Raw genomic sequence first — 15,405 nt, 5'->3', positions numbered from 1 at the left:
TGGGCCTAATTCATGAAACATGAGCAGAACAAATTTGTGTGTGAATCATTAGTAAAGTGTTTCTTACGTAAATTTCCCATTTAGTTAAATGAAACAGTTCACATCAAAATGCATTTACACACAAAACCGTTCTGATTGTGTTCCATGAATAAGGCCCAAAGCCATTAAATGTTCCATTTGCCTTGATTATTTTTTTGTTTTTGTTTTTGTTTTGCTGTTACCTGGTTTTGCAGCCTAGCAGGGATTAGACATTGACTGTATTATTAAAATTTATAGTTACGCAGTTACATGAAACAGTGCATTTAACAAGTCTATACATAATTAATACATCTCACCTTACCGTTAACTCACCTTAACAAGTGTATCTACCATCACAAGCATCAATGCATGCAAGCACTTCCATTACATCCAATTTTTTAAGCAGAATTCCATGCCATACCTATTTCAACCAATAGGAGACAGCATTATTACAGTCACATGACACCGAGTTCACCGGTTCACCGAGACCCAGAATTAAAGCGCGAATGAACGGAAAAATCTCAGGCGTGAAATTTCAAATATGACGTCTGTACCTGTGCATACAATATTACGATCAGGTAGTGAAAATGACAAAATAAACCTTATTACATGGATGCAGCGGAAGAAATTGTTGGCCAAAAAAATGAGATGTGGACACTGCAGAAGAAAAATGAAGCTTGTTAAAGACAGCGGAACACATGCCTGGTGGGTGATGTGGAAAAGAGATTGAATCATTTTATTTGGCATAGTATTTATGTAAGTGTGTTTGTATTCATTCATTCAGGGTGTGCAATTGCAAACAGAACCACATCCAAAGGATAAAAAAATCTATCAGGACAGGATCGATTTTTCTGGATCCCATAAAGGACTCCGGCAATGGATGTTGTTCATTTACAGGTACGTTGACTTTCTTTTTTTGTTTGTTTTTTTTTTGTTTTTTTAGGAATCTATTATAACATCTTTCTTATAACATTGTATAACATCAAGTAGAATACTATTGTATTCTTTAGTGGTATTGACATAAATACATTTATCTGAAAATAAAAATCAACAATAGAACATATTCTTACATAGTTGTGCTGTGATAACTGCATTTTTACATTTTATTGATCCAGAATTTTAGTCATGATGACATAACACCTTGGGAAACACTACAAATTAGGGATGTTTGACATTAACTTGACTATTAATTATTCATTTTAATTTAGCCTTACTTAATGTGTAATTGAAATGCGAGTGTAAAAACATGAGTGCACCTACAATCATATCACTTAAAGGTATACTAAGCAGCATTAAAAAAAAAAAGTATAGACTCACAAAAATAATCCCTCTCAATCATTAATTATAATCCATTAGAAGTGTTTGAATGTTGTGTTTACAATCAGTAACTGAAAAATGCTGCTTAGTATACCTTTAAGAATATGTTTAACTTTACAGTTATCATTTATATTTGGCATCATGCAAATTAGACAATAAGAATGGTTGGTCATCAAATTAATGTTGGTGTTGTTCTCCAACATGTCTATTATACTCCCTAGAAACCACAGCGCCCCTTGAAAACCAGTACCAGTTTAAGATCATGTGTACTCTTATCACTGCCTATTGGGTTGTCCTAGTGACAAAACTTTGAAAGCAAACTTGAAATAACAAATAAATAAATAATGTAAATAATTCAGGCTAAACCAATACATTGCATCCATCTGTTCAATAAGTCTTGGAGGGAGGCTTTGAATTCTGTGAGCACTAATTTGATTGTTTCATAGGTTTGCTCAAGGACTGAGATTATGCCAGATTGACATGATGGAAGATGGTGTGGCAAACAGTTCAGCAACACTCTCAAAAATGACAAAAAGCTCAGAAAGGTAAAGTGAAGTCATATGTTTCCATTCTGTGTGACTGCTGTGTGCATCCTTAACTTGTTATGAATGTATATGTAAATAAATCATCTTTAGGATCCATATGCTGGAAACCAGTAAAAGGTAATGTAATTGTTTGTTTTTCTGATGCTTAAGAATAATGGTATTTATTTAAAAGATGTGCACCAAGGCGCTGAGAAGAATTAAAAGAAAGCACCAGTTCAAAATTGGTGGGCGGTCAAGACATCAATTTGTTGTGATTAATGATTCCAAATTCACCCATAAAAGGAAGGTACTCAATCAATGTCTTTTTGATTTTATCTCTACTCTATTTAGTACACAAAACCCACTTTTTAATAATTATTTAATATTAGCTGCACTTTTTCTTGTGATCTAAGTATTTTGTGATAAATGTGATTAAATCCTTTGAGCATAAACATTATCTAAAATCGGTTACAATATTAGAGTATAACAACTACACCAAAAGTTCAAGAAAAGTGTTATTTCTAAGTATGTATTGTTATTATTATAAGATCTGTGTATATAGATATATTTTCTGTGTTGTCTTAGTAGTATGCACCACCTTACTCCAACCCTCTTAATTTAAATATATTCTCATTGTATTTTATTACTAAGAACATACAGTATGTTTAAAGTTTCTGTTAATCGTATATTTGTACAGTGATGGAAACGTAATTTTTTTGCAACATGGTTAAACAAGATTTTATATGTATACTCTTTTAAGATATGTTGCCATTTTTCAATATCTTGCAGTATAACCGTGGACGGTATGGTGGTACATGGGCAAGACTGGGATGGGTGTTTGGTCTTTTAGAAGTACACCGCAGTAGCAGAAGACCTATTCATAAGGTGGTCAGTTCACGAGCACGCAAAATTCTGATTCCTATCATAACACGACATGTGCGAAGAGGTTCAACAATATATAGCGATTCCTGGCAGGCATATGTGCGGTCCTGCACTGAACAAGGATATCGTCATTATCCAGTAAACCACAGCCAGAACTTTGTGGATCCACAGACTGGCAGTCCCACTCAACATATTGAGCGATACTGGCAAACAATTAAAGGACAAGTGTGGAGGTTAAGGGGGAGCCGCACAGAGAAAATGCTAAAGAGTCACTTGAAATTTATTGAATGGACATATTGGCTAGGTACTAAAAACAATAAAAGCATCTTTGGAAGGCTCATTCATGATATAAGTCAAAAATATAGAGTATGACTGGATGGTGGACTCAACAGACTTTAAAGAATATTATTCAAGTTCTTGAAAGTTTAAAATTATCTAGACACTGCATATACTAAATCGGTTCCTTAAAACTTAAGCACAGCACATTAAAGTATTAGTTACACAAGAAAAACACTTAAATGCAATCTTGATACACTTTATTTTACAGTGCTTAATAGTGTGTAAAATTTTGTAATTGTAATATAATTATGAAGCCATTTCATGTATTCAGCTGTGTAATAGTGAGTTAATTCAAACTTAAGTACAGCACATTTAAATATTAGTTACACAAGAAAAACACTTAAGTACAATCTTGATACACTTTATTTTACAGTGCTTAATACTGTGTAACATTGTGTAATTGTAATGTAATTATGAAGCCATTGCATGTATTCAGCTGTGTACTAGTGAGTTAAGTCAAACTTAAGCACAGCAGGTTAAGGTATGCAGTTACGTATGTAACAAGATCTTCCTATTACACAAATAGGTATGTAACAAGACTGGCCTGTTACACATTTGTAATAATATTTGTCTGTTATACATACATAGTTGCAATGTGTAATACATGCTGTTCCATATCTTAATTACATATTAAGTACATGTTGATACATGTTATTACATTATTTAGTACACTGTACTTACATGGGTAGTTACAGTGCAATAGTTACACTGTAAAATAAAGTGTTACCGTAATTTGCTGTATTTAGTTACAGTTTGTTACTGTATTAATTAGATAAAATGTAATTTACTGTTATTAATGAGTGACGTCACAGAAATTACCCATGATGCAATGCATATTACAGTTAAATATATTAATACTGTATGACTATATTATAGTAATTTACTGGTCCTTTTACAGTTATTTACCCTATAAACTACAGTCAGGGTTAACAGTATATATATATATATATATATATATATATATATATATATATATATATATATATATACTGTACTGTGCAAAAGTCTTTCACAAAAACATATGTCTTACATTCTCATTTACATTTATTCATTTGGCAGACGCTTTTATCCAAAGAGACTTACAAAAGAGGAAAACATAAGCGAATCATCTTAGGAACCGGTGGTATGAAAAGTGCTCTATTACAAAGTATCACTAGCATCATAATAGTATTCAAAACAGAATAAAGTTTTTATTTATTTTTTAATTTTTATAATGACTGGTTAAGTGCTCATGGAACAGATGTGTTTTTAGTCATTTTTTGAAGACAGAGAGTGAGTCAGCTTCACGGATGGAGTTGGGAAGGTTGTTCCACCAACGTGGTATGATGAAGCTGAAAGTGTTTTGGTGCCTCTTTGTGTTGGTACAACAAGGCGTCGTTCCTTAGCCGACCGCAGGCTTCTAGTGGGCGCGTAGCTCTGTATAAATGATTTTAGGTATGCTGGAGCAGACCCAGTGACTGTTCTGTATGCCAGCATCAGAGCCTTGAATTTGATACGTGCATCAACCGGCAGCCAGTGGAGAGAGACAAGGAGTGGTGTAACATGTGCTGTCTTTGGTTCATTAAAGACCAGACGTGCTGCTGCATTCTGGATCATTTGCAGGGGTCTAATGAAAAGTAACTGGACAAGCAGTTGTGTGGCATGTTCAGAGAGGAAGGGTCTTATCTTCCTGATATTGTAGAGTGTAAACCTACATGATCTTGCGGTCTTTCAGATGTGGTCTGTGAAATTTAGTCTGTTGTCGATAGTTACTCCTAGTTTTCTGACCGATTTGGAAGGCGTTACCGTAGTTGTACCCATCTGCACGGTGATGTTGTGTTCAACAGCAGGGTTGGTTGGAAACACAAGAAGTTCAGTCTTGGCTGGGTTGAGTTGCAGGTGGTGCTCCTTCATCTAGGCCGAGATGTCCGGCAGACAGGCAGAAATTTAAGCAGTCACTGTGGTGTCGTTGGGCTGGAAAGACAAGTAGAGTTGTGTGTCATCAGCGTAGCAGTGGTGAGAGAAACTATGTGCCTGAATGATGGGTCCCAGTGATGTTGTGTATATAGAGAAGAGAAGTGGCCCAAGCACTGATCCCTGAGGTACCCCAGTAAGTAGCTGATGTGGCTTGGATATCTCACATCTCTAGGCTGCCTGAAGGACCTACCTGAGAGATAGGAATTAAACCAGCCAAGCACAGTTCCTGTGATGCCCAGCGAGGAGAGGGTAGAGAGTAAGATCTGATGGTTGACTGTGTCAAAGGCTGCAGAAAGGTCCAGCAGAATCAGGACTGATGATTTGGATTCAGCTTTCGCCCATCTCAGCGACTCAGTGACAGACAGCAGGGTAGTCTCGGTGGAGTGTCCACTTTTGAAGCCTGACTGATTGTCATTCAGCAGCTTGTTCTGTGAGAGATAGGCAGAGATTTGATTGAAAACTGCCCTTTCAAGTATTTTTGCCATGAATGAGATGAGAGAGAGACTGGTCTGTAGTGTTCTATTTGTGTGGAATTAAGTGTGGGTTTCTTCAGCAGCAGGGTTACTTGAGCCTGCTTAAATGTAGTGGGAAAGGTGCCTGTAATTAGAGATGTGTTAATTATGTGTGTGAGTGCAGGTAGGATGGACCGAGAAATGGCCTGGAGAAGGTGAGAAGGGATGGGGTCAAGGGAACAGGTGGTGGGGTGGTTGGAGAGGAGGAGTTTAGAGACCTCAGTGTCAGTCAGAGGAGAGAACATAGAGACAGAAGTGTTGCATACAGGAGACAGGTGTTTGACAGGATGTGGTGCTGAGAATGTATTGCTGATGGTTGTAACCTTATTAGTAAAAAATGTGGCGAAGACATCTGCTGTCAGTGATGTGTCAGGCGGTGGAGGGGGAGGGCAGAGAAGTGTGTTGAACGTTCTAAACAAGCTGCGAGTGTCTGTGGTGCTGCTGATATTGTTCTGGTAATAGGAGGTTTTTGCAGATTTAACGTTATCTGAAAAAGTTGCAAGGAGAGACTGATATTTACCTAGATCTGCTGGATCTTTAGATTTCCGCCATCTCCTCTCAGCTGCCCTGAGGTCAGTCCAATGTTCACGAAGGACGTCAGACAGCCAGGGGCTGGGTGGTGTAGCACGTGCTGGCCTAGAGGAGATAGGACAGATGTTGTCTAGACAGGTTGTTAAAGTAAAGCTTAGTGTGTCTGTGGCAGTGTTTACGTTAAGCGTGGTAAATACATTTTGTGTAGGAAGAGAGGTAGAGACAGCAGTGGAAAGGCGAGGGGGTGAGAGGGAACGGAGGTTACGGCTAAAGGAAACCAAAGGTGGAGTCTGTTTTAATGTAGATGGGAGGGTCATGTTGAATTGAACAAAGTAGTGATCAGAGACATGTAAAGGAGTAACAAGAATATTTGAGTTGGTACAGTTACGTGTAAAGATGAGGTCCAGCTGGTTGCCCGATCTGTGAGTTGCTGTGGTGTGTAGTCTTTCCAAGTCAAATGAGGCCAGGAGAGTATTCAGTTCAGTGGCCTGGGGCTTGTCTTGGTGTATGTTGAAATCACCAAGAACCACAAGTGGCCTACCATCCTCCGGCAAGGAGGATAGCAGGACATCCAACTCCTCAAGAAAGTTTGTCAGCTGACCTGGAGGGCGATAGATGACAACAACATGTATTTTTGTGGGTTGCATTGTAGTAATAGCATGGAATTCAAAACTAGTATTGTTACATAGTGAAGATTGTGGTGAAAAAGTCCAGTTGTTATGAATGAGCAAACCTGTTCCCCCACCCCTACCAGTGTGTCGAGGGGTGTGAGAGAAGGAGAAGTTGTTGGAGAGAGCAGCAGGTGTTGCTGTATCCTCTGGACGTATCCATGTTTCTGTCAGTGCCAGGATGCTGAGGGTGGACTGCGTGGCAAAGGCTGGAATGAAGTCAGCTTTGTTCACCGCTGACTGGCAGTTCCAGAGTCCCAATGATAAAGAGAGCGGAGCAGGTGCTGAAGTGCAAAGTGGCCGTAGGTTGTGTGGGTTGCGTTTGGTCTTGCATCGATATCGTGTAAACGGTCTGTAACAGATAACAGGGATGTGCTTGAAGGCATGTGTTATTCGTGAAGTAGACATGTTAGTATATAGAAGGAAAATAATAAAAGAGATACAATAACAAGATACTTAAGTGCTATGTTGAGTGACTCGCTGGTCTTTACCCAAGTAGGTCTTCACATGAGGAGGGCTTTACACGAGGGCTACAACTTCCACTGCCGCTTCCGTGTCAGTCCGCGATGATAATGAGCTGTTCAATGAAAAACGTTAGTCACGTGGTCAACAGAAACTAAGGGTCATGCGAGGTGACAAGCACGACTTCTGGGCACCGCAAATAAATTATGCTGCACTTTAGCAATCAGTAATACCCTAAAACAAGTGAAGCACTTTTTATAAACACTAAAACCAACGATAGTTTTACACACACTGGACAACCAACGCTCAATCTAGCAGTGAATAACCTGGGACAAGTCAAAACAATATGGCACACACACACCAACCTACGTTTAAGCGACGCGAGTTCAAGACAGTAAACAAACAGCACAAGTCTAGCAATGAATACCACTCTTCAACAAAGTAAAACAATGAAATAAACACACTTACACGCAACTGTAGACTCCTGTAGATAGATTGCTTATCCTGGATGTCTATGGATCCAACGGTTTAAATATCCTACCTGCCGATGGACACGCCTTAATGCTACTTAGCACAACAAAGCTAGTCACGTGGTCAACAGAAACTAAGGGTCGCGCGAGGTGACAAGCACGACTTCTGGGCACCGCAAATAAATTATGCTGCACTTTAGCAATCAATAATACCCTAAAACAAGTGAAGCACTGTTTATAAACACTAAAAACCACGATAGTTTTACACACACTGGACAACCAATGCTCAATCTAGCAGTGAATAACCTGGGACAAGTCAAAACAATATAGCACACACACACCAACCTACGTTTAAGCGAGTTCAAGAGAGTAAACAAACAGCACAAGCCTAGCAATGAATACCACACTTCAACAAAGTAAAACAATGAAATAAACACACTTACATGCAACTGCAGACTCCTGTAGATAGATTGCTTATCCAGTCTTAAGATGGTTATTTATATCTTCAGGTTTAGCGTGTCAATAGGAAATATACATCCCAAACATTCATTTTGCAAATAGAATAGAATAGAAGAACAGGGAGCCCTGCAACAGATGACATGGCCCACACAGAGACCCCCACATCGAGTCAGTCTGGGATTACATGAAAAGACAGAAGCAATTGATACAGCCTAAATAGAAAGAAGAACTGTGGTGAATTCTCCAAGAAGCTTGGAACATCTTATCTGCCAACAACCAAGAAAAACTGCGTCCAGGTGTACCTTGGAGAATTGGTGCTGTTTTTAAAGCAAAGGTGGTCACCCCAAATATTGATTTAGCTTTTTTTATGGTCACTGGACTTTGTATGATATTAATTGATAAATGAAAATTATAATAATTTTGAAGACATCCTTACAATGTAACATTTTTCACAAGTGCCTAAAACTTGTGAAATATATATACAATGACAAAAGAATGCAAAATAAAAAGCATTTGAGTTTTCTTTGTTTTGTGCTAAACTTGATTATTTGTGCTATCCCAGCATGATTTGAGAATGTTGTACTTCACTGTGGAAACATGAAAATATGACATTTTGTACAAGAGCTAACTTATTAACTTATAACAGTGCCACTTATTTGCTTTGATTGGTGTCCTAGAAATAGTGAAAAATGTTTTTACGCTAAAGTTTCAGTTTCAAATGTTTCAAAATGGAAAAACTTAGTTTGTTTTCAAGGTTTGCAAAAAAAAAAAAAAAAAAAAAAAAAGAATGTCCCAGATTTTTGATATTCAGAATATTTTAGGATTTATGCATTTCAATTTAATAAAAACATTCCATAAAATTCAATTGTTTAATTTTTGACAACATGAAAATAACAAAAAGTAAAATATTTTGGTTTTTCTAATTGTATTTTGTTACAGATTACTCAGTTACATTTGACAGAATTTTGTTATGAAATTGAAAAGTGTAAATCTTAAAATTATTTTTGAGTGTATTTTTCCCACTTCGAGAACTGCATATACTGTATCACTTGGACAAGAATCATCCTTTTGTGGTTGAGATGAATGAGGAGAGAAAGAATCCAACAGAGAGATAGAAAGATACAGAGGGAAATAATACGTACATGTTTGATCACAGAGCATCATTCCCGCAAACTCTTGAAAGTTTTCCTTGTGTATTGCCCCAAGTTCACAGACCACTGGGGGTCTAGCAGCTCTCTTCTCCAGCTGTTCTTTTGCTTTTTGCCCTGTCAACAGCCAGATGCCTAATGAACGGCCATAAGAGGACATGGAGAAAATGCACTCATGGAAACTGAAGATAGTCCCCTGGGAAACACAGTTGTATTTGTAAACACAGTAAAACATGTCAAATATATCTTGGCAGTTGAGTGTGCATTTAATACTAGCAATGCTGAATAAGAGTTGTTTATGCTAAAAAGCAAAGACTTAGGTTTGTTTTGTTGGTGCAATCAACTATAAATGTCAAATGTGATGAAATGAGGTATTGGAAATGTTAAACATCTTCACCTCCCAAAGACATTTTCAGTTTCAGCTCCATGCTGTGCCCTTTAAGGATCGCTTTTGGAGTTCTCCGTGTGTCACAGATGCAAATCTCCCTTGGGTTTTATGCATATACAGTAGCATAAAAAACAAGTCACATTTAATTTCACTTCACAAATTTCACGAATAGGAGTACTTTAATTAACACAGAAACAAACTTAAAGCTGAAGTATGTAACTTTTTCAGTGTTAAAATACTTTCTTTATCCCAGCTTAATATGCAGAAATAATTAAAAGTAAGCCATTTATACTGTAAGTTAATTATCTTTAAAACTTTAAACCCTGTGTCTCTGTAGCACTATAAAAATTCCTGTGTTTGTTTTGAGTGGCCTGCTTAGACCCAGCCCAATAACATTACTCAACCAATGGTGTGAGTTGGGGGCGGGACTATCACATTGTTTGATCAATCTTTTTTGAAAACATTGTTTATTTTTCCAATTCCATTCGCTGGCGCTAGTGTTGCAGAAATTACTTGCATTTTTTCGTGTTGCAGAAGTGTGTATTTCTGTCTGTCAAACGGAATTGCAAAATTAACCTACTAATGTCCCAATCCTGTCACTCTGTCTGTCTTGTGTTTCATTGTCTGTCTTTGTGTGAGCATACGGTTTCGGTAGAATTCCCTGCCGTGCGCTCTTCGGCCTGTCTTGTTTCATGTCCGGAGCATGGTGTCTGGATCCTGACTTCTTGTCTGGTTCGTTTCGGTCCGTGTTGGGATCCGGACAATCATGCTCCATGTTCTTTGTCTGTCCCTCACAGCAGCGGATGCGCATTGTGCTTGCTGCATGCCCGGGTCGCAAGCTGTCTTCATGACACCTCGGCCGAGTCCACTGCTGCTGACCGCCAGGAGGCGGAGGCTGCTACAGCAGCAGTGCTCTTCACCACATGGAAGAGGAGGAGGAGGGCCACGGAGGCCGTTCCCCTGCCGCTGCTAGTGCCCACAGCCACAAAGGCCGTTCACCTGCTGCAACCAGCGTCATGGCCACAGAGGCCATTCCCCTGCCGCTGTCAGTGCCCATGGCCATGGAGGCCATTCCCCTGTCACTGTCAGTGCCCACGGCCACAGAGGCCATTCCCCTGCTGCTGCCAGCACCCATGGCCATGGAGGATGTTCCCTTGCTGCTGCCAGCACCTACGACCACAGAGGTCATTTCCCTGCCACTGCCATGGCCCTCGACCATGGAGGTGGTTCCCCTGTCACTACCTGTGCTCACTGCCATGGAGGCTGTTCCACTGTCACTGCCAGTGCCCATGACCATGGAGGTTGTTCCCCTGTCACTGCCTGTGCTCACAGCCACAGAGGCTGTTCCCCTGTCACTGCCATTGCCCTAGACCATGGAGGTAATTCCCCTGTCACTGCCAGTGCTCACAGCAAAGGAGGCTGTTTCCCTGCCACTACCAGTGCCCACTACCACAGAGGTTGTTCCCCCATCACTGCCTGCACTCACAACCACGGAGGTTGTTCCCCTGTCACTGCCTATGTTCACAACCACGGAGGTTGCTCCCTTGCCACTGCCAGTGCCCACGGCCACGGAGGCCGTTCCCCCTTCCCTGCCAGTGCTCATGGCCATGGAGGCCATTCCCTAGTTGCAGCTGCCAGTTCTTATGGCCACGAAGGCCGTTCCCCAGCGCTTGGGTCCTGAGCCTCAAAGGTTTAGTTATAGCTGTCTATGCATAAGTAGGAATAGGACAAAGCATTTTAACATAGAATAAGTTACACATTTTAGCTTTAAACATTGTTAGCTTGTGTGAGAAAGTTTAAAATCCTTAGACTATCAAACAAACAGAAAAATTAAGGCAGAAAATGAGAATAGAAATAGCAAAAGCAAATTTCAGAAATCAAAGAATCCAAAAGGCCCGGATAACCACATCCAAAGAAAGAAACTGAGAGGAAATAAAAAGGAAGTTCTTACAGTTCTCTTTTACTTAAACTTTGAAGACAAACAGAGCAGAAAGTGGCTTAGGGAAAGACTGCCCAGGATTTTGTGTACCCGTGTGTGTATTTCTTATTCTAAGTTGAAGAAGTGGATGAAGTGCACTGATTCTAACAATCAAGGCCGATGGCCTAGCCAGTGCCATTTAATCTTTCACAACAAATTATTCTTTCTATTCGTTTATTTGACTCTGCAGCTCCCCTCATCTCTGTCCACCGCCCGCAGTATTTTGAGGAATGTAATTTCAGAGAGAATGAAAGGGCAAAGTTTTGTTTGATTCAATCAGTATTGAATTGAACTGGATCAAATGAGAGTCCATTATCTGAAGGCACTGTTTGTCTGTTGGTGTAATGAGGGCCCGGTTCACATGTTGGTGTCTCAAACACCACATCTGTCCAACTGCTTCAGCGCAATAGACCTATTATTACCACTGAGATGATAATCTTGTTTTTTTCTGCACTAATTGTATCAAATAATCTCCCTTTCACAGAGACAAAGGCTCAGTGGTAATGGGATGCCCCAAAGCTGAGCTAAAGCAGCAGTATTGTCTCATGTCCTCCTGTGGCACAACCAATATTACAGCTCTAAAACACAAAGACATGGATTGACAAACCATGCAGTGACACTTCAATCAACATATCTAAACAGTGGTAAGCTAACATCTGTGGAGAGATGACACATACCCTATAAAGTAAATCTGATTGGAAAATGATAAGAGAATTACAATGGACAATCTGCCTCATTGCAATGAAATCAAGGTCCTCTTTCAGTCTCAAGTCAAATCAACAAAACAATTTTAATGACATAATAGATTGCTGAACAATCTAAAAGTACAGTATCTCTGATCACAAGTGTTCAAATTATAAAACCTGAAACATTCAAATCGCAGATATAATATCATTTAGCTAATTCATTATAGTAATTAGTATATGAAAATTTTATGAAAACAGTTCAAATAAGAGAAAGTCTACTACATCATAATACATAATACACCACAGAATAATTTTTGTGACTTATTTCATTGTTATTATAATTTTTCTTTCAGTTTGTGTTTGTAAAATGTCTTCCAGTTTTGTCTCTCTAGGGTTTGAGAAGTCTTTCAAGCTAAAAACCCATTTCTTTAAAAGGTCTTTTTGTTAAAGCTCATATGAGGACATGAGGAAATGGGCGGATGAGAGAAGGGCGGTTGGCTAACACGTCTTCAAATGCACTTATGGAACAGTGGGATCTCTTCTGTTTATTATAATTACTGTTAGATAATTCTTGTTATATGTTCCCCCAAGTCATACTGTTATAGGCCTCTGCAAGAAACAAAAAAGCTCTATATTGTTAGGTCTTAGAAAACAAAACAATATGTAACAATGTTTTCAACATTTTCCAAACAAAGACTTTCACAGTATAAAGATATAAATGCAAAAAATAGCACCAATTCAAGTAACATTACAGGTTTCCCAAAGTCTAAGTGGGAGGTTGACTAATTGAAATAACTAGTACACATAGGTTGAGTATTCGAGGCATTGTGCATTAAAACACTTAAACCCTCATCCTCCACAATATGAATCAGCTGGCAGGCTCACATGATTCATGAGGGCATCAACACACCATTCAATGCCAGCATCAAGCACTGCTTTGAACCCCCCATGAAAAATCGCTGCAGAGAACGACCATGTTTGGAATGGCATACTACTCATACTACTCTCATTGCTCCTGTCATATCTATGCATGGCAGAAATAGTAAGAGTAGTATATGATAGCATGCCATTCTGAACATGGTTAACAACTTGTTCTGCTTTTAGCACTGCACTGCCCAATGTAATTGTAACATTGAAGGAAGTCACAAGAGCAGGATCTAGATGCAGCTTAATTTAATGAAAAAATAGACAAAGTACAAAACAGAGTAAACACTGGAACAGGGAAAGACTAGAAACTGGGAACTAAAACAAAATTACACAACACAGGAGCAAAACAAATAACAACTGACAATGACTGGGTAGAAATCAGGGCATTATATACACAGGGGCTAATGAGTGAATGAAACACTGGCTGAGACTCGGAGATGACCTCTGTGGTCGTGAGCATGGGCAGAGACTCGGAGATGACCTCTGTGGTCATGAGCATGGACAGAGACTTGGAAACGACCTCCGTGTTCATGTACACGGGAAGAGACTTGGGAACAGAAGCCTTTCTTCTTCTCCTCCTCCTCCTCCGGATGGCCGAAGTTGGCAATGCTGGCTCTGGGACGGACGAGGCTGGCAACGCAGGCTCTGGGACAGACGAGGCTTCCTCGTCGTTGGCCGTGGCAGGCGTGGGCGCTGGCTCTTTGGCCGTGGCAGGCATGGGTGCTGGCTCATTGGCTGTGGCAGGCGTGGGCGCTGACAATTTGTGAAGCTGGGTGGGTCTTCATGGCCCTACGCACCGACATCAGTGGCAGATCATTCAACTTGGAGACAGGCCGTGGAAGGCTTCGAGACAGGGGCCACAGGAGGCTTGGAACAAGGAGTCACGGAAGGCGTGGCTGTGGCATGGTGTGGAGCAGACTCAGGCGTGGCTGTGGCATGGTGTGGAGAAGACTCAGGCGTGGCGGAGGCATGAAGCAGACTCAGGCGTGGCTGTGGCATGGTGTGGAGCAGACTCAGGCGTGGCTGTGGCATGGCGTGGAGCAGACTCAGGTGTGGCTGTGGCATGGCGTGGAGCAGACTCAGGCGTGGCTGTGGCATGGCGTGGAGCAGACTCAGGTGTGGCTGTGGCATGGCGTGGAGCAGACTCAGGCATGGCTGTGGCATGGCGTGGAGCAGACTCAGGCGTGGCTGTGGCATGGCGTGGAGCAGACTCAGGCGTGGCTGTGGCATGGCGTGGTGCAGACTCAGGCATGGGAGGCTTGGAAGCCGGGTTCAGGGTAGGGAGAGGAGGATCCTCTGAACCGAGAGTGTCTAGTTTTAAACTCATGTATTCCTCCCAAGTATAGTCTCCTGTCTCTGGCAAATCCCTCCACATGTGAGCTAAGAATCTGATACAGGGATTTCAGGTGGGAATCAGCAAATCCTGTGTATCTGGCAATGGTGCTAAAAATATGTGAGTATTCCTTAATGGGTAAGTCCACCTGGCTCAATTGGATAAAGTAAGCCGCTAGATCCATCTTGGTCAGTTGTTCTGAAACGTTGAAGGAAGTCACAAGAGCAGGCTCTAGATGCAGCTTAATTTAATGAAAAAACAGACAAAGTACAAAACAGGGTAAACACTGGAACATGGAAACACTAGGAACTGGGAACTAAAACAAAAGTACATAACACAGGAGCAAAACAAATAACAACTGACAACGACTGGGTAGAAATCAGGGCATTATATACACATGGGTTAATGAGTGAAAGAAACACAGGTGAGAACAATAGGGAACAGCTGGCAGTGATGAGGACAGGGAATTATGGGAAGTGTAGTCCAGGGGAAAAACACAAGGTGAAACAACAGTGAATCATGACAGTAATGATACTTCATCCGAATTGCCCAGTAATCATTAGCTGAGGGTTGGAAAGATCAGCGATAATGAGTTCAAAGTTGTTATTGTTAGAACTTAGAGCTACGCTTCGACAGATTTTTCACAGAAGAGTTCAAACAAGCTAGCATAACACAGTGGTCCCTCATTGCCATTTATAATGTGGTTGGCTTTTAGCTGATAGTTAAGACTTTATGTATTTCTGTAGTATTTAAATTACAAAGTACATAATGTACTGTAGTCTTGTCACAAGTTACATCTAGGATTGT

At 40.4% G+C, this 15,405-nt stretch overlaps 1 protein-coding gene across 5 annotated transcripts; it reads right to left on the bottom strand.

Moving 5' to 3' along the window:
* Nucleotides 1-4,015: 4,015 nt before the first annotated feature.
* On the bottom strand, nucleotides 4,016-9,402 carry LOC127412985 (uncharacterized). 5 transcript variants are annotated; one of them, XR_007892512.1, is made up of 6 exons: nucleotides 9,281-9,402; nucleotides 7,239-7,324; nucleotides 6,468-7,099; nucleotides 6,069-6,184; nucleotides 5,227-5,464; nucleotides 4,016-5,033 (listed from the first exon to the last, which is right to left on the bottom strand). XR_007892512.1 is itself a non-coding variant. In XM_051649750.1 (4 exons), the coding sequence occupies exons 2-3, from the start codon at nucleotides 7,153-7,155 to the stop codon at nucleotides 6,069-6,071; spliced, it is 804 nt and encodes a 267-aa protein (XP_051505710.1). In that variant the 5' UTR covers nucleotides 7,156-7,324; nucleotides 9,281-9,402; the 3' UTR covers nucleotides 4,016-5,464. The 5 variants fall into 5 exon arrangements, 3 of the variants coding, with proteins under 3 accessions (XP_051505710.1, XP_051505711.1, XP_051505712.1); XR_007892511.1 differs by having other exon boundaries at nucleotides 4,016-5,464; XM_051649750.1 differs by having other exon boundaries at nucleotides 4,016-5,464; nucleotides 6,468-7,324.
* Between the last annotated feature and the right edge of the window lie 6,003 nt (nucleotides 9,403-15,405).

Source organism: Myxocyprinus asiaticus, chromosome 22, assembly GCF_019703515.2.
Source record: "Myxocyprinus asiaticus isolate MX2 ecotype Aquarium Trade chromosome 22, UBuf_Myxa_2, whole genome shotgun sequence".
NCBI classification, from domain to species: domain Eukaryota; kingdom Metazoa; phylum Chordata; class Actinopteri; order Cypriniformes; family Catostomidae; genus Myxocyprinus; species Myxocyprinus asiaticus.
This window is presented reverse-complemented; position numbering and strand designations above follow the sequence as displayed.